This window comes from Rhea americana, unplaced genomic scaffold, assembly GCF_003343005.1.
Source record: "Rhea americana isolate MKP2758 unplaced genomic scaffold, rheAme1 scaffold_233, whole genome shotgun sequence".
NCBI lineage: Eukaryota > Metazoa > Chordata > Aves > Rheiformes > Rheidae > Rhea > Rhea americana.
The window spans coordinates 244,236-270,500 of NW_028186350.1; the positions used below are offsets into that span (position 1 = coordinate 244,236).

A 26,265-nucleotide genomic window follows, 5' to 3' on the forward strand; every position below is an offset into this window, starting at 1 on the left:
GCCCCATAGGGCTGYGGGATGGGCCAGTTCACCGGCCAGGAGTGGCTCAAACCATGGCGCTGGCCACCTGTGGAGCCGGCATTGCCCACGTCCCAGCTTGGCACTTGCTGTTCTCCCCCCRCAGCCCATCCCCCACAATGGGGGAGGTGCCCCCGCCCTGGGGCAGGACCCCATGGCAAGCCCCAGGCTCACCTCGTGCCCCTTTGCAGCCTCCCTGTGTGTCTGCAGCCGTGCCAAACCCYGCCACCTCAAGCACTCTGTCTGTACCACTCCTTTGTACATGGGTTTATAAATGTTTTGACGATGACAAYATGGCAATAAAGCTGGGCAGGAATGTGCAGTTGGATGTGGACTGAGGAAGGACAGGCAGGAAGCTAGGACCTCAGAGGACTCTGGCACTCACTTTTTTAGCAGCCCCACACCCCTGCACTTGGGTCACAGTGGTTTCATTTAGGGCTGAAGGTCTCTACCTAGAGGCCCAAGGTTGGCMTGGGGTCTCCTAATTGCAGCACCTGAGCATTAACTCACCCCCCTAGGTGGGGAATGAGAGGAAATGGTCTCCAAAGAGGTTTTGACCTGACTGGAAACAGCACTCTCTTCCTTTCCTTTCTTACCAAAGCTCAGGCCCTCCTGGATGGCCACTGTAGTGCTCAACAGAAGCAGCTGGGGTCCCATTGATGACAGTACAGTCTTACCCCCTCTGTGATCATGTGTGCTTCATCCTCTTGCATCAGTCTGGGGTTGAAATGAGACTTCCACCTCAAGTGATGGGCTGTGCTTCCCTGCGGCACGGTGGCAGAAACRCAAAGCTCCCACACACCATCTGCTCTCCCTTGCCCCATGCCACAGCCAGGCACCAACCACTGCAGAGGCAGAAACTGAAGCCACTTTAATCATGTAACACTGCAGCTTGGGAGCAAAAAGCTCCAGGCTGAGACACCARCTCCATGTGGCCTCAGTGCTGCATAGGAGACAACAGGGCTCACACAAAAGCAGCCCTACTCACGTGAGAATAGGGCTCAGTGTTCAGACAGTCCCCACAGCAGTGCAGCTCTTTAGGAAGAGAGGGATGCCCAGCCGCCTTCAGAATTTGTCAGGAGCTTCGTACATCGTTGTTTCTGGGACACACAGTGTAGTGTCTCCCTCTGGGAGCCCACACACGGGCCCTCTCCCACACGAGGCAGCAGGGCTCAGTCCAGTGTCACCCTGCCCAAATGTCCCGCCCGGAAAGCCCGTATGAGCTCGTAGGCAGCAGCTGAGTAGTCCAGCATYGTCACGTTGACGTTCCCTAGGGGAGGCAGTGGTGGATGTGAAGGAAGGTGCCAGATGCTCTGGCTAGCTCTCTGCCCTGCCAACCAAGCCTGGAGCCAAGCAACCCAAAAAGGTCCRGGAGTACGGTCTGTGCACCCCATGCCACTCTGCATCATTGGGACTGAGGTACCTCTCTCCCAACATGCATATGCAGCTGCCCCAAGAGCCTCCGCACGCTCACCTGTGCCTGTGAGCACCTTCACCTTCTGCGTCTTGCCCAGCGWCAGTGCCACACGCTTGAGCACATGTTCGATGTCATCACAGGCCTCGCCTAGCCCATAGCGCTGCACATACCTGTAGGAAGGACATGGCTTCCACCCAGCCCTGGCACATGGCCAGACATTGATGGCACCAGGCAAAAACAGTTCTAGTATCACTTTTTTTTCCACCGCTCCTTTCCTGGAGGACATTTCTCCACCACCCACTTCAAAGCTGCTCTTCCTGCGGAAACAGGCACTAAAAGTAGCTCCTCCGCTCTCCTCTGTCCTAGCCTCTGTACTTGTGTGGGCTGGGGGAGGAACAGAACAGGGCTGGGATGTTGCATCTGTGAGTGGTCCAGGATGGACCATTTTGGCATCTCCTGCCCCCTCAAGGACACAGGCAGGCTGGGAAAAGCTCCCTTGTGCCAGGGGAAGTAAAACACAGGAGGGATTGTCTCCAGTCCCTCCACCATGCTCACCGGAATTGCTGATGCTTGTTCAGCGTGTACAGCAGGTAATCAGCCATGATGTCCTCCCCCACCAGGTGGTCATGGACGGCTCCTGGAAAAGGAAGGTAAATCCCAGCTCTCTCAGCCTCAGGCGTGCTGATACCACTCCAGCTAGGCTTTACTCTGAAGCACCCAAGCTCTGAGACTGGCCAATCTGTKGTACTTCTCTCCCTGAGGCCTCTGTGGGCAGCTACAGACACCAAACAATGTGCAAAGCTCAAGGCCTGTAAACAGAGCACCAGCAGCAGCAGCACGTACTAGCCTAGAAGATATTAAGGCCTGCAAGTGGCAGCCTACTGCACCCCAGACCCAGACCCAACTGGGGGTTCAAAGYCACATTCACAAGCTCCAGAGCACCATCTAGGGCTGCTCCTTCCACATGGCCCTACAGCTAGAACCAGCTCAGGTACAAAGTCCACCTCACCACACAGCGCCAGCTTCATGCCTGTCTCCACATCCTCCAGCTTCGGAGGCAGCACTCCAGGTGTRTCCACCAGGTACATCAGGGGCTTCTCACAGACCTAGGACAAGGCAGGATCATTAGGAAGCTGCAGGGATTTGCGGTTGCATAATTTGCACCATGGGACTCAGGCCCAGGTGGCGACATTGCCAACAAGCAAGCTGTTGAGCCCTTTATTGAGATCTTGTTGCAAAGGTGACTTGAGTAACACTAAACAGACCAGCTTGGATTATGTGTCTCATGAGATTTTCTAGAGCTATTGTGAAAGAGGCAGTGTTTAGCCAAAAGAAGTTGCCTTCAAAAGCAATCCTTGGCAGAGCAGAAGCCAGGAGAACRCCTTATCCTACCAGGCCCTTCCACACATCACTGCTGGAGACTGCCAGCCTGTGACAGATGAGATTAGTGCTGATTCTGCAGGAACGGAGTATCATGACCAAAGCTGCCAGAGACCTGCCCATCCCCAYTGGTATGGTTCCATTCTTCCTATGGGTGGTAACATGGACACAGAGGCTCTTTCCCAAGGCCAGCACTGACCCAGCCAACCAGGCCCGAAGGATCATACCTGGATTCTGGTCAGCACCGCTTTGGTGATGCCTGGCTCACCACCAACCGCAGTAGCTTTCCCTGTAGGGAAACGAGAGAGAGTCAGAGGACTAAGTGATGCTCTGCCCCCACGTCCTGCTCCATGACTCAGAAGCWGCCTGGAGCCTCTTTGCAGCCATGCCAGCTGCTTCCATCCCCATGGAAAATACCCTTTTTGAGGTGCAGCCTTCGCAGGGAATTGATGAGTGATGACTTGCCCATGTTCGGCACACCAATCACCATGATGCAGTACTCCATGTTCTAGAAGCAAGAAGGACACATGCAGGGACCAGCCAATCACCAATTATCTGCCCCAGGAGCTAGGACTGATAAGCAGTSACAACAGCAACCAATAGAAACCACCAAGCTTTTGCCTGGGTTTCCAGCATAAATGCAGCAGACCTCTCCCTTTTAACTCCAAAAGGAGTAGAATATGTCCTGCAAACTCCAGCCCTGAGTCCCTGATCACTTGCTTGTCAGATGCCAGTTCCGCCCCTTGGACGCCATTCTGAGACTTCAGGCCCAGAGCAACATGATACACACGTCTGCAATCTCACTGCTGCTCCTCACCTCAGCTCTCTGATAGCGTGGGCTGTTGCTGACCAGCTTGGCAACCAGGGGAACAATCTGCAAACAAAGAGGGGAATTCTACACAGAAAACTGGACCAAGTTGTAAATGAAGGATACTCTGAACCAGCTGGCAACATAAGCTGTATGTCACTTTCCCCGCAGTGGACCACATGGACTTCTCTGTGGAACATGCATCCTGGGGACTGGCTTCCAGCCCTCGGGTGCTGGCAGTAAGAAGCACAGCAGAGCCTGTGGCTGCTAACACATTACCTTCCTGACGTTGTCATCCCGCTGGCAGTCAGTGAAGACAACATGTGAGCATCCYTCCTGCTTCAGCCGCTCCAAGACTTTCTAAAGGGATAGGCAGAGGTGTTGCTGGCATGCTCTTGCAGCAGCCCCGCATGGTTGCAGCCAGCCAGCACTGACCTAGGACTCCTGTGCTCACCAGCTGCCGATGGGGGTCAGCCAGGTCCATTTTGTTCAGCACCAGGATGTGCGGGCGGATGCCAAGTGCCTCCTGCAGCATGGGGTTACGACCCGACAGCGGGATGTAAGTGCCAATAAGGAAAGCAACCATATGCTGGTGCAGGAATGGGCATAAGGAACAACAGAGGAGCTAGAAGGAACAGGGGACCAGCTGGGGGTGCAGGGGATAGGGGACCAATAAAGGCTGGTGGGGGGCTGGGAGCAGGGCTGGGGTGGATACAGGATCACTGTAGGCGGGTGAAAGGGGGTGAGCTATTCGGGCCCAGCTTATGGGTCCAGTCTTGTTGCCTGGAGGGGAGGCACCGCAGGCCCGCGGGGTCGCGCCGCGGTAAAGGGGTGCGCGGCGGAGCTGTGCCGGAGGATATGCGGGCGTCGTGCACTTCGATGAGGCAGTCGGCGCGGCGCAGGGCGCCCCGCATCTGCCGCAGCCCTGCAACACAGCGCAGGGTGAGCGCGGCGGCGGCGGCGGCGGCGGGGGGGGGCAGCCCGCGACAGGCTGGCGCCCTCACCTTTGGCCATGTGCCTCGGGAACCAGGAGGCCGCGTCGCGGCCGCCGAAGTCGAAGCGGCTGCGGCAGCCGCCAGGCCCCGCCGCCGCCCACAGCGCCGCCGCCCACCTCCGCATCGTGCCGCCGCTTCCGCCGCCGCTCGCCGCGTCACCGCCGCGCCGCCTGACGCGCCGCCTGACGCGCCGCGCGCAGGCGCACGAAGCCGAGCCACGTGACGCCCGCACACCAGCTGGTGGGGGGAGAGGAGGCTGTGACGCAGGCGCGCACGCTCAGGGGGCGGAGCCGCGCCGGGCCGAGAGGCTGCGGGCGCCGGGGAGGTAGGAGCGGCTCCGGCTGTCGGGAGCGGGGAGCGGGAGGGGGAGCGGGGTCCAACTGCGGGGCGGGGCTGCGGCGTTGGGGAGGAGCCAATCAGCGCGGGGCGTGGGTAGGCCCCAGGCCTGGTGGGGGGCGGGGCTGACCCTGCGTGTGGGGCAATCAGCAGAGGGCGGAGCTAGGCCTCAAGCCCCGCCCCCACCTGGCCTATCTGAGGGGCGGGGCCAATCCGCGGCGGAAGGGCAGAAGGGGAGGGGCATGCTGCACAAGAGCACAGCAGTGGGGGTGGCAGGGCTCCACTGGGCCTAAGCGCTTTCTCCTCCCTAGGGCCATGGCGGACCCACAGCCTGTGGGGCCCACAGGACATACGTCTGCTGCCCCAGACACTGCTGGAGCCCCACCGCCAGGACCCAGCCCCACTGTGCCCCCTGCGGGACCCAGCACCCACCCCACCACCGGGCCCAGTGCCCACCCCACCACTGGGCCTGGCACCCGCCTCGCCACAGGGCCCAGCACACWGCCCACTGTGGAGTCCAGCACACACCCCACCACAGAACCTCACACCCATCCTGCCCCTGGCCCAGGCACAGTGAGTGCTCCGCTGGATGACGTGCGCTTCATGATCGCCAGCACCAACTGGTACTAGTGGTGCTGCACAGCCCCATGCCATAGCCCCTTCCCCACAGGGGAAGCGGGTGGAGCTGGGAGCTCTGGGCATGCAGACGCTGTGGAGAGCTCCTTTGGAGAGACCTTGCTTGAGTGCCAGTGCCGGGCATCCCAGGGGAAACAAAGTGATGTGTGATCCCGGTGAGCTTCTGCTTCTGATTGCCCATGGAGGTAGATTCTCCTTTGCAAGACAGCCCCATAATGGAGCTGTTTTGTTTCAATAAAAGCATGCTTTCCTGGGATTTCTTGGAGCTAGTTATCTCATGATTGGCACAAAACCTGCTGGTGTGCACCATGCCATACAGCGTGCGCTCTAGGGCGCTGCTCCCGTGTGTGGAGGAGCTAAGCAGTGCAGTGCCTCCTGAAATCTCCGAGTCCCCATCTCCTTGAGTTAGGGTCACAGCCTGGAGAGAGTGATTATCGGGGAAAGCTGCAGCCTGCCCACACCGACAAAGATGGGTAGGGACAAGCACCTGCATGAAGTTGATGCCACAAGTGTGTCACATAGATGCTAAGACAGGTTTAACCCTGCCTGGCTGAGCCTTCCCCCATTCAGCCATGAATTGTCTTTCTGGCACCTCCTGCATCATCTGGATGTGTGCAAGTGAGGTCACATGAGCAGAGGGACCTCCATCCTTCCACCATGAGGTGGGAAGAATGGACCAGTGGTCCCCTGTGTCCCCAAGGTCAGGCATAAAAGGGAGAACTGCAAACACAGATTTCTAAAATAAGAATTTATTCTTCTGAGTGTGTTTATGCCACCTGTCAGCCCCTGAGGTCCCACATCAGAGCCGGGGAGCAGGGTAGGGTGGCTTGGTGGCCCCGTAGAGGTCATTGAGGCGATCAGCCTCCCGCCAGCCTGATAGCAGGGCCCCGTGTGTGGTCGAGTAGAAGGTGCGATGTGTGGCCTCACCGGCGAAGAGGACCTGCAGGGGCTGCGACAAGGTGATATGGAGAGCACCAGAGCAAGAGGTGAGCTTTGGGATATGCAACCACCTGCCTGCCAACCTTCTCGAACGCAATGGAGAGATAAGGTTATACCACTTATGCTAAAATGGGCCCAAGAGGTCCATAGGCCTTATAGTCCCTACAGTCTAGCATGAGATGTCCTCTCTGTGCCCCTCAGATGCATGAGTCACTCTGCACCCATACCCTTGTAAGAGAGATCAAGGAGGAGGCATCCTCTCTGCACACAAGGTTTCTCCCCCAAGTCTGTAGGCAGGGCTAAAGTCTCAAGAGAAATATCCCATGCTTCGAGGATGCTARAAAGTGGTTGGTGAGTTAGAGGGAGCTGGAGGCTCCTAAATTTCATGTGGGATGGAGCTCAGTGAGAAGAGCTAAGCAGGAGCATGGAGTTCACTGGCAACAAGAGCAGCAGAGACCTCCAAACTGAGGGAGACAGTTTCCCTTGCTCTCAAGTCCTGACCCCCAAGTCCTAGAGCACCTTGTTCCTACCCATGCATGTTTGGCCCTGTGTGCGTCCTGCCAGCTGGAGGAGTGGAGATGGGGCAGGGATCCAGTGGACCCTGCTCCCCATGCATTCGCGCCACGGCCACTGTGTCCCAGAGTCAAGCGCTTGCTCAAAGGAATTACCCTGGGGTCAGATGCGTCCTCGGGCAGGGGCTGAGCCAGCACATCAATGTCTTCCCCTGAGCTGTCAACGGCCACGTAGCTGTATGAGCCCCGGGTGTAGGGAGCGCTGTGCCACCGGGATCTGAGTATGCTCCTGGGAGCGGGCAGGTGCGGGTTCCCTGGGCCACATGGATACACAGGTGAGATCTAGCCACCAAGCAGGGGTCCTAGCCATCAGGCCTCAGAGCTCTCCAATGCCAGGCCARGAAGTCTTCCTCCCTGCCCTGACACATCCTGGATCTCATATTCAAAAGCAATTGGTAATTTTGGTTATGATTCAGCTTGTCCTCAGAAATCCCAGCTCATATTTTCATCGGGATGGCAGGAGAGACACAGCAGGATGTCTGCCCAGGACATGGACACCACAAAAACCTATGCATATTATGTCCCCTGTGACCACTTCCCTTCTACCTCAGAGGCTGGGGCAGGCCTTGTATGGAGGTTTTGGAAAGCCCCCAACCCTTTGGAGTGGGCAGATATGCAGCCTCCCTGACCCTGTTGGCAACCAACCCCAAAGCAGATGGCATGTAGGTGGGACAGGAGGTACCTGTCAGCGTACGAAGGACACGTGTCAAGGTACTGAGAACTTCTGCATCACTTAGGGTCTCCATGTACTCTGACTCGTTCCCAGCAATGAAACCGCAAAGGACATGCCCATGCCTAGGAAGGAAAAAAGAGCTCTCATCAAACTAGAGGGAGATGCAGCTGTCTGCCTACAGAAAAGGGCCAGAGGGCTCTTGCCAAGCAAAGAATGAGGCCAGTGGCATTGCCGCCCTCCCACTCTGCATGTCAGCATGCATCTGGCACGCTGCAGGCAAGAACCAAAGGGAACAGATTCCCTTCCTTACAGAGCCTCTGGAAACACCACTTTTCCCTCTCTGCCACAGGCCAGGAGTGACAGYGACACAGTACTGGCTCTACATTACAGACAGTACCCAATACTTAAGCACATCGCCCTGAAGATGCCAAAAACCCAAGCTGCAATGTCTTCGCTGTCTGCAGACTCCRGAAGACAACACAGTAAGTAACACCGAAAGTAACTGGGTGACCTTGAGGACTAGCAACTAGGTTCTTTGGGATGCAGAAATCTTACAGCACAAGGCACTGCTCTGCTGCTAGCCCCGTCAACCCTCGCCCTCAAGTATGGCGGCTACCAGGCCCTGCAAGCTGGGAGGAAGGCCTTTCTTCCAGATAAATACAGCTGTCATATCAAGAAGAACCAGCAGAAACAAATGACCACGTACTGTTCTGGTGGCTGGATAACCACAAAGCCAATGAGCTTCTTGAACCAGTTGGCCTCCAGGTCAATGCTAGGCTCTGCAAGAGGTGACTCGTCCTCCCACACTACTTCGAGGAACTGATAATCCGGGTCCCAGAACGGCTGTTCAAACTCCAGGAAGATCTTGTTGTTGGTGCCAAAACCCAGGCAACGAATGGCTTCTACTTTCCGTTCAGGCAGAGGAGGCTGAAAAAAGTCCTGGTGGCATTCTTTGAGGAAACCTACAGACAGAAAACCATGTGGCTCTTTCCACTGTGACACCTAGCGTCTGACATGGCATCGCACAGCCTGTTTCCCAAGCCTGTTCTGAGCACAGGGCTGTGATGGAGAAGTGTGAGATGAAGCATCTGTCAGCCTGAGGACAAAAGCTCAGAGCTTGCCTCCCACGTGTGCATATCCAGCCCCACTCCTGGGGTTTCTTTATCACTGCCCTAATCCTTGCATCCCTAGTCCTGCCTCTGACAGTGGAAATGGGGATTTTTGTGTCACTGGAAGTCTGGTGATGCAGCAGTCTGGGAGGAGACCACAGCTCCAAACTGGGTTTTGCTCAATTCCAAGACACTTTCTCTTCCCCATGATCACTTGATGGGAAAGGGGAGGCTGGGCAGCGACTTGGGCTGGTCTTCTCCTGCTCCAAGCTGTAAGAAAACCGCTCCCATGGTGCTGTCCAACAGCATGGGAATGTCCTCTTGTAACCTCATGGCCCTGTGCCATGGCAAACCAGGCCAGCCATAGCAAGAGGTAAGTGGGATAGAGACCAGGCAACGGTGGGAGAAACAGGGAAGGTGAACAGAGGTCTCACCTAGTGGGACGGTGACGATGACGTGATCAGCGAGGAATGAGTCACCATCCTCACACTCCACCAGTACAGGGAACTCCTTCTCTGTGTCCCCATCCTCATGGAAGGACCCTTGCCACTGGATAGTCCTCACTGGCTTGTTGAGCAAGACAGTGCCCTCAGGCAGAGCTGACAGCATGTGATCAGGCAGGCTGCTATAGCCTCTGGAAGAGAAGATGCAGTACTTGGCTCAGTACAAGGCTCTGGAGGAGATGTTCCTGATCCCCTCAGATCTCCTCACTTTGGGTGTTTTCCTACAAGACCCGCTGCAGCCCTGCTGAGATGTTCCYAGAGCATCCTTCTTGCTCTCACAGGGGATGGATGCCTGAGTGCCATGCTTGCCCACCCATGCAAAGTCACGAGAGAGAAGGAGGACTTTCTCCTTCCACACTCACCGTGGAAACGTGCAGTCGAGGCCAGGCAGTGTGGTGTACTCCCCAAAGGGCCCCAGGGCCACCAGGTCCATGCTGTGGGTCCCGCTGATGCAGCACTCCAGCTTGAAGCAGGCATTGAGAATGGCCAGCCGGAGCCGCTTGGTGTCCTCATCCCCTTCCCAGGTGGGGGCCAGTCGGGCGATCTCTGCCCGGAGGTACTGGCCCACACTGGGCACAGGGAGCCCGTTAGCATGGAGGAAGATGCGGGTGGAGTCAAGCAGGTCGGAGAAAAGGGTGTGGGTGCTGTTCACCAGCTCGGGGCTCAGCACCTTCCCTGAGCTGCCGTAGGTGATGGAGCGCAGGAGCGGGTGCCCTCCAGCCTCTACTTGCTGGTTCTCCTCCTCAGCGGCACCGGGGCCCAGCAGACCATAGCGGGAGGCCAGGCGGAAGACAGGGTTCCTCTCTGATGGCCCGTGGATCCAGTGCGCCCCCATCTCTGCCAGCCCTGAACCTGGGGGAGGGGCAGGGTCACTCCAAGAACTACATGGGTGGTGGGATCGCAGGCATAGCCTGGTCTGGTTCAGCCCCATCCCCTGCCTTAGCATCCACTTTGGTCCAGCCTAGACCAACCCCTTACTGGAACAGCAAGAGCACAACCATGGCCTGGCCTGGGTTGGACCTGTCCCCTCCAAAGCAACTGGGACTGAGGGGCCTGATCTCACCCACTTAGACCACATCTCTCCCTTACCCTGTGACCAGATGCTACCTCCTGCCTGGTCCAGTTTGGTCCCTACCAAAGCAGTGGACCAGATACCCCCAAAGCCCCAGGTCTGATGCCCTCAGGTCCGGCTAGAACTGAAGCTAGGGGGGACCAGGTGCACCCCGAATCTGGTCCCAGGGGCAGCCCTCATGCAGACACCTCCTCCCTGGCCCAGCTGGTTCMGCTCCCTGGGAAGCCGTACGTCCAGTGCTGTCCCCTCCCCAGGCTGATGAGCTCGCTGCCCCAGGAAGCCGCGCTCCCCCATCCCGGCAGTGCTGGGGAAGCTGCAGCGGCGGTGACAGCGGCCGTACCGAAGGGGCGGGTGCAGATGCGGCCGCCGACCCAGCTGCCGGCCTCCAGCAGGCGGAGGTGGCCAGCGGCGCGGAGGCGCTGCGCTGCCCCCAGAGCCGCCAGCCCAGCGCCCACCACCAGCACCCGTGGGCCGCTGCCGCCGCTGCCCTCCATGGCGCCCAGCCCAGTGGCCCGGCCCGCCCCCGCTGACGGTGACTGCGGCGGCGCGGGGCCTGCGCCGGCGAGGCCCAGCCCTGTGCGCCGCGCTGCGCCGGGCAGGAAACAACATCCTTTCCCAGCCGCGAGCTGAGCGTTTCTGCTCCAGCACGGACACTCTCCAGCCCTCTGGATGCTGGTCCCTGTCCCTGGGGCGGGGTGGATGTGACCTTCCCCTTGCACATGCCACTTGGTCCCCTTGCCAAGGCTGAGCGCCTTCCTGCCTGGAGGGGCCAGTGGARGCCTGGGAGCCCCCCACACCTGCACTGGGGCTCGTACGTGCGCTTCCTCAGGCGCTGGCCCTGTCTAGCGAGGTTATTTTGGGCTCCCCGTTATCAGGAAACACCAGCGGGTAAATTTAGCAGCCCCATCAGTAAGCAGCTCACCCGCTTCCCAGGGAAGGGCCGGAGGAGGGAAGTGGGAGCGGCCGGGCTGGCACAGCTTGCTCTGTGCTGGAGGACACAGTGTGGGCAGAGTCCTGGAGAGCAGCTCACCCGCTCCTCTGAGCCAAGCGCCTGGGGGTGAAGGGAGAAAGCGACTCCAACACTGCCGGAACTGGAAAGGGGGAACACAAGAGCTGCTCCAGAGTGCCCAGTTCCTGTCTTGTCCCCAGGACTAGACCCACCAGCAAAACACATCCAGCCCATGTCGGCACTGGCATGCTGCAAGTCCTGGTGCCCCATGGGCTTAAAAAATTGGATGTGCTGTGGCTCCATGCAGATCAGGACCTGGCTGACCCATGTCAGACAGGGCCTGGACCCTCAGGGCCTGCTAAGGGGTGACTTGGGATGGAGCAGACACCCTTGGGTCCCTGGTGCTTGGCAGGAGAGGGACAGGCACTGGGTCAGTATACCTTTCAGGCAAACTGAAAGGGCTGGCCACCTCAAAGGTGCATCATGGTGCAGCACACGGCCACAGTGGGGCTGTTTTGCCCAGGGAGGTGCAAAACCCCTGGGAAGTTTGGGCAGGCCTGATTCTCAGAGCAGGCTGTAAAGCTCCCCAGCCCTACCAGGCATCTTGGGACAAACAAAGCTCAGGTGGATTTCCCCCCACCCCCGCCCCGGGAATTGTAACAACAATCTCTCCCCCCCCCCAAAACAACACCCCTTTGAAATTGTGTACAATGAGGAGTGGAGTAGCTCTGCTGCACTCCCACGCTGATTACCAGACACAAAGCATTTTCTAAGGCACAACAATGTGCTAATCCCTCAGGGAACTTGCTCCAGAAGACAAACATTTGCTTGAATGGTCACCAAAATCACCCAGGGCCCTCCCTTTTGGTGGCTGGGGTTTTTCCACTGAGAACTGTCAGTGCTCTCTGTCTTTCCTGAGCTGTGCATGTTCCCTCGCCTTGCTATTTTTGGAAGCAGCTGCCTGTGAATTACAGCAACAGGAAGGTATAAATTCAGGCACTGGGGAGGAGCTCTGGTCAGAAATAAACCCGGCCTCCGCATCGCAGAGTGCTTCAAGCCCTACTGACCGTGGCGCTGCAGCATTGACAAGGACAGGCTTGCGGAGGGCGAGCTCAGCGCATTGAAAAGCAGCAGAAACAGAGCATTTCTCCAAGGGTTTCTCCGCAAAAAAACCCAGGCCATTCCTGACGGCAAGGTGAGCCCAAGCCCAATTTCTTATCTCTAGTAACACCACAGTTTGTTTTCACTCTTTGCTCTTTCCTCTACCTGGCAAAAGATCACAGATCTTGGAAGTCAAATGATGGTTGGGTCAGCTGCAATTAACAAAGCTCTGGGAAAAGGGATGGGGGAATCTGACCCACTCTGTAGTGGGATCGGTTCCTGGGACATGGCAATTGAATTAGTTAATTGGATTAGAAACACATTGTTAGAACTGATGATGCTACCTGACAATAATTGAGTGCCTGGTAGGTCTTGCCACCTTGGAGCTTTGCACACAGAGAGGTGGGTGGTGTAAGACTGGTCTTCTGAGGGGTCAGAAGTGTCAGAAGGATCTGAGGGGTCAGAATGGTCAGGATCTGGGAGAGGAGGGCCCTCTGCGCAAGATTGCCATAATCTCAGTCCTCATCTTCCTTTTGTTCTGCAGCATGCGAACAGGGCTGCTCCTCATCAGGAGTTGCCTGACAACAGGAGTGCCACTGTCGGGGACCACCAACAGTGGTAAGGGAGAGGAACCGCTGGATGCCTATATGAGGTCCATCAGCCAGCTGGCCCAGCCTTGCTCAGCAGGCAGTGAGCCCCTGTGCCCCTGTCGAGCCTCCCGGGCCAGGGCCAGAGGGATCCTGAGCCGGAGCAGTGACAAAGGCCAGCACTCTGCCACCTCGCTGCAGGACATCACAGCTAAGTTCAATGGACAGCAGAGCTCCCTGGGGCTCCCCAGTGCTGCTGACCCACTGGCATGGCTCTACGGGCTGTCAGACCCCAAGCAACAGATGAAAAGTCCTACGTCTCGCCCCTCACAGCTSGCCCCTGAGCTGGACCTACAGGCAGTCCCTGGGCCATTCAGTACTGCCGCCAAGCTGGATGACCCGTCTGTGCTTGGAGAGAGGTCTTGTCGCTGGCAGCGGCCACACAGGCGGGCAGCCCTGCTCGGCTCTGTGATCAAAGGTCGGCCTGGCCAGCCCCAGAACTCATGCTTGCCTGTGATTTATGAATTGTGATGGACACAAATAAAGCTCTGCAGGTCAGAGGCTCCCCAGTGGCTCTTTGTCAGTGATCATTTCTGTCAGGGCTGGTTGTGCTTGCTGGGGCTTCCTTGGCACATGTCCCTGGTGCTGTTTAGGGATTTCTCCAGCCTCCATTCCAGAGACAAGCACAACCCAGAGGTGGTGGGGAGTGGGTACTGAGCTGGGGTAGAAACATCTGCAATGCCATCTCTTTAGTTTAATCTGGTTCAGGATGGAGCTGTAAGAGCTCTGAGATGCTGGGCCCATGGGGAGGGCTGGCAGGTGGCTCTGGGTGAAAAAATGTTCAGAGGAATGTCCCATGGCCACAGCAGGCTTTTTCTGTTCTCACAGGGCAAGACTTTAGGCAAACAACAGGAGGCAGCTCCTGTTGCTCCTCTCGGGCTTCCTCTCCCTGCCTTCAGGCCATCTAAGGCCAAGGGCACCCTGCCAGGCCTTGAGCCCTGGAGTAAACAAAGGATGCAGGTGGGCAGGAAGTATTCTGGGTTTCAGCCAAGCCCATGTGCAAGCCCTCAGCTCCCAACTGGGCCGAGGACAAACCTCTGACTCCCACCACCTTCGCACACTTTTGCAAGCAGGGCCAACGAGGCTGGCCTGGAAGAGAGGTGCACGAGGGCCTCACAAACTCCTCCTTGTCACAGGCTGTTGAGCAAGTCAGGGGAGAAGGAGAAAGCTGTGTGAAGCTCCCCTGCATGTCTTAGCTGCCAGCAAATCCTTTCTCAAGCTGCCTCCGCCACAGCAGGGCCCTTTATGTCACCCCAGTGCTGCAGACCGTGGCCTTCAGTGGGGTGGATTACTGAGCTTTTGTGTCCTCTGACAACTATACCTCCAGCTAGCTGCTCCAGACGCGACTCACCTTGCTGTCCTATAAAGCACCAGGTGCAGGCAGGTGTGAGCAAGGGTCATAAAGCAGAGGTGTCCTGGATTCCCCTGACCCAGACCCACTAACTCAAGTAATCAGTGAAAATCAAAAAAAGAAGTGGGCACCTCCAGGCCCATTTGACACACACAGCACAGCTCAGCATTTTGGCTCCCCATCATTCTGTCATTACTCTTCTCCTACAGTTTAATCCCTTAAAAAGTAACTTTGCCTCCCACTTGACTGGAAAATATTTATATACAAGAAAAAGCTATTGTGCAATGAGTTCAGCTTCCAATGGGATACAGGAGGATACAGCCCTTTGCACTCCCCTCCCTGCCCAGTGGTGCTGTCCTTGTGGAGAAGCGATGTTTCTCCTAGCATTTGCTTGTTCTGCCAGGTGCATTACAGGACTCTGCCTTTGCTGAAGGAGCAGCACAATCCACCAGAAGGAAATTCCAGTCAGGATCATCCCATCACCTCCCACAGCTGCCTTATCCTTTTGCAGTAGGTGAGAGCTGATTCTGGGTCAGTCTGGGATGTTGAGGCTGGCAGGGAGTCTGACCCTTGGGGCTAGCACTATGTTCCCAAGCAGCCCAGCTGGCCACAAGAGTGCAGGAAGAAGTCCATCCTCTGCTTCTGCAAGCCCACAGAATTGCAGCTATGCAAGTGCCTTGCCTTTAGCTGGAAGACTGTGGGAGGGCGGCTGTGACCATCCTGTGCATCTGCAGCTGGAGAAGGAGGTACTTTGGCCACCAGAGCTCAAGGACACAAGTAACACAGGGAAAAGGGGCTCAAAGGAGTCTGTGAATTGAGCAGGCTCCATGTGAAGATCTGGCAAAGACTTTTCCCACCAGATGGGCTCCATATAACAGGGATGTCCCTGCTTCGCTGTGACTGAGAGAGCGACGCATACCCAGCGAGGTCTCTGCTCCTCTCCCATGATAAGCACCACCTCCACATTGGTGCTTACTCCTGTGTTGGGTGCTTTATGGGACCAGCGCTATCTGTGTGTTGAGTAGACCCTTCCTCTTCCCAGTGATGGCCCCAAACATGTGCCCTGGCCTATCCTTCCAACCCATAGGTTCCCACACCCCTCAACCACAGAAGAGTTCATCCCATGCAAGAAAAATCCCCTTCAAACACTCATTTGTGAGAGTTTTTTACTGTCTCTGTCATTTTCCAGTAAATAGCAGGATGGGAACATGAACAGAGACTGCATGTAACAGCAGGAAAATAAGCCCACCCACAGACCAGTGTTGTGGCAGCCCTGAGGCATAACTGACTTCATCTGGCAACAACATCCCTGTGACTCCAACTGTGGGGCATCTGAGGTTGTCAGCTCCCTCTGGAAAGCACTTAATGATGGGAATTCCCAGCGTATCCACACAGTCACATGGAGTTATCCCAAGGGATCTGTCCTACCAGTTCAGCCCCAGGATTAAACAGTGCAGACAAACACTTSGGACTGAAGCAAGGCTAGCTAAAATGCTGTCACGGGTCATGCCACAAGTTCCCCTGACAGTTACCCATACCATATCAGTGTTGCTGCAAGAGATGACGAGAGAAGTGCTACAGTCCAAGAGAAGGGCTATAGTCCAGGGGCATCCTGGGGGATTTGGAAGCTGTAGGAGGTTTTGCTCCGCTTGTCTATGAGGAGAAGAGGATTAAGCCCTACTGATGCCCCGACCCCTGTCCCCAAAAGTCCCCCAGGATAAACCAACATGAGTGAGGGTCTTCCTGGTGCCTGCTGAGCCATGATCCGTGAAATTTATCATTTCTCAGTGATCGCTGCCTCAGTGGGGCCAGCACTGGCTCCAGGCAGTTTTCTACTCTGGAGTTCCTCTTTGCTCTGATCCTTGGGGTCTTTGGTAATCCCACAACGAAAGGGAATAAAGTGATTTAGGGACTGTTTTAGATTAAGATGGAAGAGCTACATTCACAGCATGACTGCAGTTTTGGTGGAAGACATGTCAAGAGGACTCTAGTTCAATCTCCTGTCATGAGGCCTAGCTCTTAGGGGCTGTGGCTTGGCCCAGCTGAGCACTGAAACCCCCCAGGACAGAGATCCCCCACCTTCCTGGAGACCCGTCCCAGGGCTGCTCCTCCTCCAGGTGCATCCACTCTGTCTTTGCCTGCCCCACAGTTGGGAGTTGCTTGCAACCTGCCCCAGCCTCCCAATGGCCAGACCCTATGAGCCCAGCTCTCTCCCATCTCCTTCTGGGTTGAGAAATCCAGGCCTGATCAGTTTGGTTGCCTCTGTGAGGCCTTGCCGGGGTCTCTGCGTCCCTCTCACACAGCCTAGGATGTGGTTTACCTGTCACATCGAGGCCTTTCCAGCAGGGCTGCTCAAGCCCTGTGTGTTCTGGAGCATTGATTCATTCCACTATTACCCCAGCTGTACTGTACCAGCTAGACCATTCATCCACTTGATATCCCTCAGCCCCATCTTTCCCCAGTTAAGGGAATCATTATCTTGGGTGTTGTCTTTGAGAAGCTCTCAGGAAAAAAGGGGGCAGATCCTCATGGTTGAAGGATAAGCAGGAAACAGTGTGACAAGAAGCGTTTCAGGCCAGTATGACGAAGACACTAAAGGGACAAACAAGGGGAAGGGGGACATCTCACAGCCTCTTTCTGCAGGCCCTGGCAGGGCTCCCTGGGCTGTGGGAAAGGGCCTAGGCCACCAGCCTCTCTGAGCAGTGGCCTGTTCCCCACTAAGCCTAGTGAATTGGCTCTTTACTGGGACATCTCCATCAGCTCAATGATTTTGCTGTAGAGGCGTTCAGGGGCATCCATCCCCCATATGAAGTCCCAGTGGTTCCAGTCAGTGATGTTCCTGTAGTAAACAATGTTGGCGATGCGAGGCAGCAGCAGGCTGGCATCTCTCCAATCAGCTGCCCAATCCTCACCCCCAGACCACACCGCGGTTGGCACAGGCATCTCTTCAATCCTGTAGGAAGGAGGTGTCTCCTGGAGAGACATGGTCATTCCTGAGAAACCACTTTTGCCATCAACACTTACAAGGCAGCTGGTCCCTTCAACATGAATGATGGGAATCTGGGTAAGCCTGGCCATGATTTCAGTTCATAAACTGAATGCAGAGGTTATGGGGCTTCCCTTGGGCCCTCCACGTCTGCAGTGTTCCCACCTCCCTCCTCTGGAAAGCAGCACTGCTACTGTGGCCTCCTACCTGGTGGTACATGGCTTGGTTTCCACTGCCGTAGTCAAAAGCTTTGAAATCTCCCGATTTAATGGCCTATGAGGAGAAGATAGATCTCAAGTTAGACACATAGCTGGGCTGGTAAGCGTCACTCCACAGGTCTGGTGTTTCAAAGCCTCCTTAAGCGACCGTATCACAGAGAGGACATTTGCGTATGATACTTCAGGCCTAGATATCACTCCACATACATGCCAAAGACAGATTTTCTACCTTTTTTACAGAGTAACCATTTGATTTTCAGCTCCATGACTATTCCTAACTATTAATTTGCAAACCAAGGAGTTACATATGATTTTTAACTTGCTTCCGTGCTAACTCACACCAGTGAACATCTGTTCACTGTCAGCATTTTTGGATGTAGCATGCTGTCAGCAAACCTGTTTCTTTGCAGAATTGCCTTCTGTGCTAGGGGAGAAAACTCAGAGACCTACATAATAGTTGCTTTGATTAAGAAGACTTTTTTCCATCTTCCCATTACCTATAATTTGGCTTTATGAAGAGGCACACTTAGGGTGGGGGGCTTTCATGCAACCCTGGCTCACAGAAGGGGCCAACATTATAGCAGGTTGCTCAGGGTCGTGTCTGTGTGAGTCTGGGCAATCCCTGCAGGTGGAGATCCCCCACCACTTTGGGCCTGTCTTGGGGAAGCACCACTTGCAGGGGGAAGGATTGCTATGTGCAACTGGGATTTCCCATGTTACAGCTTCTACTATGGGCTCTGGTACTTTCCCTGTGCTCCTCTGAGCAGAGTCTGGCCCTGTCATTTCTGTAAACCTTTTGGGCTGTGGAGAATTCAGTTGGATTCCTCTTCACCTTCTCATCTCCAGCCTGAACCAGCCCAGCTCCTGCAACCTCTTTTTGTATGCCCTGGCCTCCAGTCCCACCATTGCCATAGCCCTGCATGGGACTTGCTCCAGTTTGTCAGCATTTTTCTTGTAGCAGAGACTCCAAACCTGGACACAGTTTCTAGATGTGACCTCCATAGTGCTGAACAGAGGTGAGTAATCCCTTCTCTTGTTCTGCTGAATATGCTCTGGCCAATGCATCCCAGTGTGCATGACATAGTGCAATACAAAAGGAGAAAATAACAGGGAATAGGGTGGCTTTTCCTGCATCTGATAGGTAGTTTGTAGACTTAATTAACTGGCTTTCTCATAAACTGCTAATACCAAAGAGTATTGACCTTTCATATCTAGCCTGCACACACAAGACTATTAGTGGAGAGATCAGCCAAGGGGAGAAATATATGCATTTAAGCATCTCAAGGAACCTACCTGGGCCCAGTGCATCATATTTTTAACAGATGTCCCATCAGGATAGTGGGCTGTATACACATCCAATCGGCTCTGCAAGGAAATGTATTCAAAATATCATTGGTTTTGAAAGGAAAAGGAACAGGAGGACTGTTCACAGACAGTATCTTTTCCAAACCAGTAGCTGCTATATCACACTATCTAGAGGATTAGGTCAGCTTCAGGAACATAAATTCCATTACAAATCAATTACTCTGACATAGCTCCAGAAAAAGAAAGAACTGGTCCATGAGCAAATTCTATCATCTTTGATACTGATCCAATTTCCCAGAGTTCTGTAAAACCTCCCTTCCTCCAAGGATGGGAGATGACTACTGGCAGGTCTGCAGAGTTTGACTCCGTATCTTTGAGTGCAGACAACCTTCCTGAAATCAAAAGGGATTGGAAGTTGGTCTCCCCCTCTCAGAAAAGAAAAGATGTTGGCTAACTCTGTAAATRTATTTCTGCAAAGTCTATGCTCAGTGCTGTAACAGGTATTGGGGACTGTGACCATAGCTGAGCTGGTGGGAACCATGTCCTGGCACAGTGGCTGTGTTCAGGATCTTAAAGACTATCCATTATCATCTAGACTCTGCTTAGGTGATACTGAGAACCCTGATTTAGAATCTATAGGCACGTGATGGTGGGGCTGCATGTCAGGTGCTCTATAATGCTGCTGGGAGATGCAGTTGGTCTCTTGATGATAAGCAGCTCAAGTATAGAAATTCATTTGGAGTCTGGAGTCCTTTCTTGTCTGGGGAGAAATTTGTGCAGGAGAAACAGAGAGAGGGAGATCTGGCAGAGAGATACATTTTGTTTTTGCTTCACATGTTTGTCCTTGATCACTTGAGGCAGACAGCCATACTAGGCTGGGTAAGCTATTTTGTAAGGAAGAGACAGCCAATACGCAAGCAGAACTGCAGGGGCAGATATTGGTTTGGGGCACTTTTGGTTGCTGAACCYCTGAAGTATGGCTTCCTCCTAGCCCAAACTTGAAGATAGTGGAGGAAAATGTGCATAAACACACCATATTGAGATTCTTTTCATTGTAGCCACCCAGAAGGAAAAACATGTTAGCACAGGACTTGTGAAAGAATGTGTATCTACACAGTTCAGGAAGAAATTTCCACATCTTTCTTATTCGCAAGGAGATATCTGTTTTGCCAAACAGAAGCTGTAAAAAACAAAGGACAAAATTAACTTCTTTTATTTCCCTTCCTTCAGCCTCTCAACTAGCCTTCCTTCACCTGTAGTTGGCCGGAGATGTGCTTGTGCCCCAATGAGCTGGACAGTGAATAGATGTGCTTCCTAGGAGACCCATGGTGGTGAAACCACTTCCCATTTACCCTCCCGCCCCTGGTGAGATGTACACAACTCACTCAGAGATGCACTGCTCATGCTGCATTGATATGCTTATTGAATGCACACTAGGAAAAAGAATATTCAGGCATCTCTTCTTTCTCCTTCTCAAGCTTTGGATTTGTTTTTCACTRTCATTGGAATCAACAATTTCATACAAAGTAAAGCTGATCATTACAAGGTGACCTGGCCAAGAGTTCATAAAGTGCTCCCAAAGAAGGACTAACTTCAACACCTGAAGAGACCACAGATAGCAGGAACACACACATTTAACAAGGTGACCATGCAGAAACATGCCTGCAYCTGAAATTGTGTCTAATATATCAGTGGGAATTAAATGCTTTCTGCTGCATCAAACAGCTTAGGGATTTTGGCTGGGCGCAATATCTTTTCTATCATTCATGTATTCAGTGGAGTAAAATATAGAATAATCTCATACCTTAAATGTCTTGCACTGTCTGTCAAGAAGCAATGACATTCTCATGATAGGACTTTTGGCATACTTAATCGTCGTTACAGGAGCCAGGGCAAAAAATATTTTGATTTTCTGTGCCAGTTCTGGCATGGATGAAAATGCTATGAATGCTGAGAAAGCAGAAGAGTAAATTTAACAGAAAAACAAACTGTGACTTGTTAATCTGTGTTCAGATGTCCAAGGGTTCATCTGGAACTTTGAATTAGAAATCTGGGATGTGTTACTCTTCCCTCTTTTCTGCTTAATGTCAGTGTAAGAGATTTTCAAAAAGAGACAATCTCTTTACTTCTACAGTTAGATGTGACTGATAAAACACTTTAATGACCATCACTAACCCCTGCCATGTTAACGAGATGAAGAGGACAGTATTGCCATCTTCCAGTACTTGCTGCTAATGGCCACCATGAACATGAAGGTTGTCTTATACCTACACTGGCCTGGCTAGTGAAAAGAAGCAGCCTGTGCTTCATCTGAAAGTAGAAGCTGTGACCTTCAATGCAAAATTCCTTCTCTTTTGGTGTCAAGCACTGGCAATTAAGTCTTTTAGGCTAAAGTATAGCAAAATGTTTTAGTTGCAATAGCACCTAGGAGCTTACTAGAAGTGGAGCTGTTCAAAAGTCACCAAGAGCTTTTCTGTTGTCCTAGGAACRTATGGGTCACCCAGATTTAATATGGAAACCATGGCTACAGTGGGATTTCTCATTGAAAGAAACATTCTGGGTCTTAGAGTGCAGGTTCAATGACCCACAAAGATGGGGATGTTCTACATCTTCTGCTTACAAATTCCAAAATGCAAGTTTTCAAGGTTGTCCTTGAAAAAGGACCTTGAAAAATTCAAAATCTCCTGTGCTGTGGACAGATAGGTAAGACACAACCCTTCTTAACACACCAATAGTGGAGCCYTGTGAATAGCCGACGTAATATATTTGCTTCTGTCCAGTCTTCTGCAGAACAAAGTCGATCATTGCTGGGAGATCATACATAGCCATTTCATGAAAACTGAAACACAGTAATTGTGCATTAGTTACATGGTAACACCATAAGACCAAAATCTGTGAATTTTGACCRATTTGCTTTGCTTGTATACTTAGGAGCTTAATGTTTGAAGCCAATTTTCCAAAATAAAATTCTCATTACCAAGGGGAACTCTGTGCAAGGGCCTACAATGGCCTCATGCCTCCTTGAAAAGCCTTAGTTCTCCCCTTCACAATTGTTAGCTTCAGGGAAATTGTGCTGACCATGACCAGCAGTGCAATACACCATTTCAGTTGCAATACACAACTTTGAAGACTCAGAGTTGACTTCCATCAGGGTGCCAAAATCAGCTCTGCTCTTAGAAGATGCTCTTTCTCAGAAAGGATTGAAGTGCCAGTTCCTGCCCATGTACCTTTTAGCATGATATGGTGAGCCACAGCCCTGTAATAAAACAGGCCAAACTGACTACATGCCATAGCTGCTCATCCACATTTCTAGTCATCTCTCCATTTCACAATGTACCTATTTTACTAACTTTTCTACTTCAGGCATATTTATTAGCCTGGGAAATTGAGGATTGTTCTTATGATCAGCTCTGGATAGGCAGTGGCAGTTTAAAATTACTCCCCTTGTCTCCTTGAACTGTATTTCTAAGCAGAAAGAAAAGTYATTTCCTAGATGTAGTCACAGTGCATCTCTAAAGAGAGGTTTGAGAGATGATGCATGGAGCCTGAATAGGAAGGAACCAGACCACCAGAGAGCTTCTGGTGGTGTGGGTGGACTGGGGCTAGGTATGCTCCATTCACTGTATACCCGACTCTGCCCATTTTGGGGGACATGGTTTCTGCGGCGCATGGCTGGCCTAGGCAAGATCTAGGAGATGGGGATCTTACATCTTTGCCTGTGGGCACCTTACTGGAAGCTTTGGCCTGGGAGATCCTTGCAGAGTCTTGGAGAGAGGAGCAGATGTCTCTGCTGGATGCGTCTCTGCACACAGGTAGGAGTGTTCTGCACTCTTGACAGGGCTGGGCACTTGCAGAGAGATTCTGGCACCTTGTCACAAGGCAGGTCTGCACAGTTACCTCCAACCTCTGTGGGTGCATCACTGGGAGATTTGGAGGAGGCCACAGCTAGGGAATTAGATATGCTGACTTTCCTGCTTGGAGGCACCCACTTCTGCCTGAAGGTTAGTGACCAGCATAAAAGTTTGCTAGCTTTCGTAATCCTCTCCAGCCTACCTGAAATCCCAGAATWCTTCCTGGTCAGCTGAAAGGTACTTGTGTCTTCGGGATGACGTGGTCCCACGACTGTTTCCTAGCCAGACATCATAGCCAGAATCTGCTAGTATGAAGCCAAGGCTGTTGTTTGCCATATTTTCAACCCAGTTGCTGCCTTCTCCAAGTAACCCATGCTGAAGAAACACAGCTGGTTTGCGGGCTGGATTTGAAAGAAATAGTATATTTCRTTAAACTAGAATTTCTCTATTGTACTCATGCCAAACTCAGGTTAATAAAACCTCTATCTTACAACGGGAAAACATACAATATCCTTAGTATCAGTGGATCAAAACAGAGATGTCAAGAAATCTTTGCTGTAGTTGTCTTGTGGTTGTCTCTAATTGTCTCAGGCTGGTGAGCTGCTGACATTTCAGAACCCATATGTTCATTCCCATGAGCTCAGCACCAAGGCCCCCAGGTGGTCATGGGAACCACGTGGAAGCTCAAAAACACAGCCTTGTCCCTAAGACAGTTAAAATGCAACAGCACAAATTTATGGGGGAAAAAATTAAATGAGGATCTCTCTTAAGATACTTCTGCACCCTCTGAGCCTCAAAACCAAGTTACTGCTTGTTCTCAAAGGTGATTTCTGTGTTGCTGGCACATTTTTCTATGCTGGCTGATAAAGCCTTAATTATAAATCAGAGAAGTGCCATGGGTTTGGGATTTTTGCTTTAACAATAAATATTCCCCTGGTCTGATAAGGTTCATCTTTTCCCTCAGATCTTAGGTGGTTGCTTGATATACTGTGGGTTTTTTGCTGGCTTGCTTGTCAAATAGAGCCATACCTCTGTTTCTAGGATTTTCTCTCCCATGAGGAATTCTGTTCAGTCTTACATAATAACCATCGCGAGTCAGAACTTCATATTCCTCACTGGGGTACCCTCTGTAGCAGATCATTTGACTCTATGAGAAGAAAAACAAAGTGGGAAAGCTTTTCATAGCTGAGATGTTTATTTGTTTTGGAGCACATTCCTCATCATCTGGGATGTCTTTTTAAACTGTTTGTATGAAACAGAAGTACTGCAGGAGCTGGGCCTTCTGCTTTGTCTGGTTTGCCTGACCCAGCTGATGAAATTTGAAATCTATTGGAAATCTTGCTAGATAGAGCGTGCTTCATCCAAATTCCCCACCCAGCTCCAAACAAAGAGAGCTGAAAGAGCAGAATCATCTGTGGAGAGGCATAGAAATGTCTCCACGCCAAATATTGCTTTCTGCACTCTTCCTCTACTCTGGCAGAAGGAACTGAACACTCAAGAACCTCCAGTTAGGAAAGAAGTATTTCATACAAAGTGTGCTTTCAAAAATTCACAATAATTAAGCATCTCTTCTGTAGAAAAAGATTAAAGAATGTGAACTACAAGGAAAAAGGAGATATTCACGTTTGAACTCATGCCAGTGAACAGTTACTTAAAAAGGACTGAACTGGGCATGGGACCATTAAGCAGGACTCAGCAGGACACGTGACACATGGCACATGAATATGCATTCTGGAAAACACATTTTCAAAAACAAAGATTGAAAACAGAAGGATTACTGACACCTGACATTAGTAGCAAAACATGTTATGTCTTGCTCAGAGCCAATTTACAGAGCAGATAAGATCACAAGATTATGCAACTCGCAGAGCTGGACTGACTGGAAGAGCCTCTCATGGCAATAAGAAAGGCTGTTTAGGATTTAGCAGGACTCCTGCTGTTCTACTTAAACTTTATTAATGTTTAAAATTCAACAGATGGGGAAATTCCAGTCTGGTGAAATCAAATTGTGATCCCACCTACATATAGCTTTGCTTATTTTTTCACATGGTTGGCAGGAGAGATAATGTTGGCAGTTTTATGCCAAACTCTTCAGTTTATCTAAATATATATTCAGAGACTTTCAAGACCTTCCAAGACACCTGACACAGCCCTAAGCAACCTACTGTAGCTGCGATGTTAGCCCTGCTGTTAGCTGGGGTTGATCTAGAGACCCCGACCCAGGGTACCTTCAACCTGAGCCTAGCTGTGATTGTGATTGTACATTCATGCCTTGTAAAGCACTACTTTTTTTTTGTTTTGTTTTGTTTTGTTTTGTTTTGTTTTTTTTTAGGATAATTTGTTGGGTTTGTAATTCCTGGTTGAGATCCTGCCTTACTAGGGGGCTCAAAAGAATGCCAAATTATTTTAATAAGGAGAACAGGAGCATACAAAATTTTCTACCCTCAAGGAAGATGTCTGATCAAATACACACATGGGATTACTCCCTTCTCTAACTGACCTACTTATAATTACGCTTAATATTGCTGAGRGGAAGAAGACTCATTCAGGAAGCAGGACTTGTTAATGAAGGTACGGAGACGACGTAACATTGTACAGCTCAATAAAACCAGCACACATGGTGATGACCATGGAAGCCCAAGCCACATACCCTCCATGCCCTTTGCAACCCTTTCTCCCCCAGCTACACATCTGCAAATTTTTAAACTTAGTGAAAAATCAAACTTCTGACTTACAACATTCATGAATGTCTCTGGATTTGTATCCTTCTTCTTCCTGATGATATCCTCTGAGTTTGCAGATGCTTGTATCAAAAGCAGGATTGCGATAAACATCCACATCTTGGATCTGAGTAAAACAGTATGTTTGTTAATAATGTTGTAATGAAAGCCTGTCTCTTCTTGGTCATGCTGGTGTACGTTCCTTTTATATCTAAACAATACAAATCATAAGCCGGAGATGAGGAGGAGCTCCCAAATCCAGTTTCTACTGCAGTCCAGGCAAGGCTCTTTTTTAATGCTCCATACACACTGGATCTGGTACTATGCAAGACACATTTTTATATTTTTAATGGTAAAAAGAAGACAAACAACTTTATAATATCAGAACGAAAATGATGCAAAATGTCAGTAGGTTAAATATCATATACGTAAGAACAACACATAAGAATGATATGTAAGAATACATAAAAATAATATGTAAGTATTTAAGCTATGCAAGGAACACATTTAGGTTGACTCAGTTATGACTTTATATACTTTTGCTGGATTTTTTATTACTTAACTTCTGCACTCAAAAACCACAATTCACACAAGCATCCTATGTATTGAAACTAATAGAGACTTCTAGAAAGGCTATTAAATAAATGTAGCGAAAAAACATCAGAAAGCTTTTGAGCAC

The 26,265-nt window shown here is 51.8% G+C and overlaps 4 protein-coding genes and 1 long non-coding RNA gene across 6 annotated transcripts; 2 read left to right on the top strand and 3 right to left on the bottom strand.

Moving 5' to 3' along the window:
- Window positions 1-1,099: 1,099 nt before the first annotated feature.
- MTG1 (mitochondrial ribosome associated GTPase 1) lies at window positions 1,100-4,788 on the bottom strand. Of its 2 annotated transcripts, XM_085306135.1 has the most exons (11): window positions 4,628-4,785; window positions 4,482-4,548; window positions 4,078-4,180; window positions 3,903-3,983; window positions 3,633-3,689; window positions 3,233-3,323; window positions 3,043-3,104; window positions 2,445-2,541; window positions 1,991-2,072; window positions 1,493-1,605; window positions 1,100-1,288 (listed from the first exon to the last, which is right to left on the bottom strand). In XM_085306135.1, the coding sequence occupies exons 1-11, from the start codon at window positions 4,740-4,742 to the stop codon at window positions 1,191-1,193; spliced, it is 966 nt and encodes a 321-aa protein (XP_085162261.1). In that variant the 5' UTR covers window positions 4,743-4,785; the 3' UTR covers window positions 1,100-1,190. The 2 variants fall into 2 exon arrangements, with proteins under 2 accessions (XP_085162261.1, XP_085162262.1); XM_085306136.1 differs by lacking the exons at window positions 1,100-1,288; window positions 1,493-1,605 and adding an exon at window positions 1,613-1,819 and having other exon boundaries at window positions 4,628-4,788.
- Window positions 4,789-4,829: 41 nt separating this feature from the next.
- Window positions 4,830-5,846, top strand: LOC146595214 (uncharacterized). The gene is made up of 2 exons (XR_014895978.1): window positions 4,830-4,943; window positions 5,266-5,846. It is a non-coding gene; the product is annotated as an uncharacterized LOC146595214 (long non-coding RNA).
- Window positions 5,847-6,323: 477 nt separating this feature from the next.
- On the bottom strand, window positions 6,324-10,965 carry PAOX (polyamine oxidase). The gene is made up of 7 exons (XM_085306138.1): window positions 10,799-10,965; window positions 9,749-10,238; window positions 9,318-9,517; window positions 8,481-8,736; window positions 7,784-7,896; window positions 7,198-7,355; window positions 6,324-6,539 (listed from the first exon to the last, which is right to left on the bottom strand). The coding sequence occupies exons 1-7, from the start codon at window positions 10,950-10,952 to the stop codon at window positions 6,390-6,392; spliced, it is 1,521 nt and encodes a 506-aa protein (XP_085162264.1). The 5' UTR covers window positions 10,953-10,965; the 3' UTR covers window positions 6,324-6,389.
- A 2,088-nt stretch (window positions 10,966-13,053) lies between these two features.
- On the top strand, window positions 13,054-13,626 carry DEPP1 (DEPP autophagy regulator 1). The gene has a single exon (XM_085306172.1). It carries the CDS (start codon window positions 13,054-13,056, stop codon window positions 13,624-13,626), a length of 573 nt encoding a protein of 190 aa, XP_085162298.1.
- A 3,619-nt stretch (window positions 13,627-17,245) lies between these two features.
- On the bottom strand, window positions 17,246-25,706 carry LOC146595217 (lipase member M-like). The gene is made up of 9 exons (XM_085306162.1): window positions 25,602-25,706; window positions 23,896-24,013; window positions 23,069-23,267; window positions 21,745-21,854; window positions 20,820-20,965; window positions 20,049-20,195; window positions 19,004-19,075; window positions 17,700-17,765; window positions 17,246-17,479 (listed from the first exon to the last, which is right to left on the bottom strand). Exons 1-9 carry the CDS (start codon window positions 25,704-25,706, stop codon window positions 17,246-17,248), a joined length of 1,197 nt encoding a protein of 398 aa, XP_085162288.1.
- Between the last annotated feature and the right edge of the window lie 559 nt (window positions 25,707-26,265).

Excerpts from the sequence above, each read along its gene's own strand:
- PAOX (XM_085306138.1), bottom strand. The coding sequence starts at position 10,952 with ATGGAGGGCAGCGGCGGCAGCGGCCCACGGGTGCTGGTGGTGGGCGCT. Across the intron at positions 7,356-7,783 it reads TGTCCTTCGTACGCTGACAG|GGAACCCGCACCTGCCCGCT; the intron begins GTACCTCCTGTC and ends CATGTGGCCCAG. Across the intron at positions 6,540-7,197 it reads AGGACGCATCTGACCCCAGG|CCCCTGCAGGTCCTCTTCGC; the intron begins GTAATTCCTTTG and ends ACCTTGTCGCAG.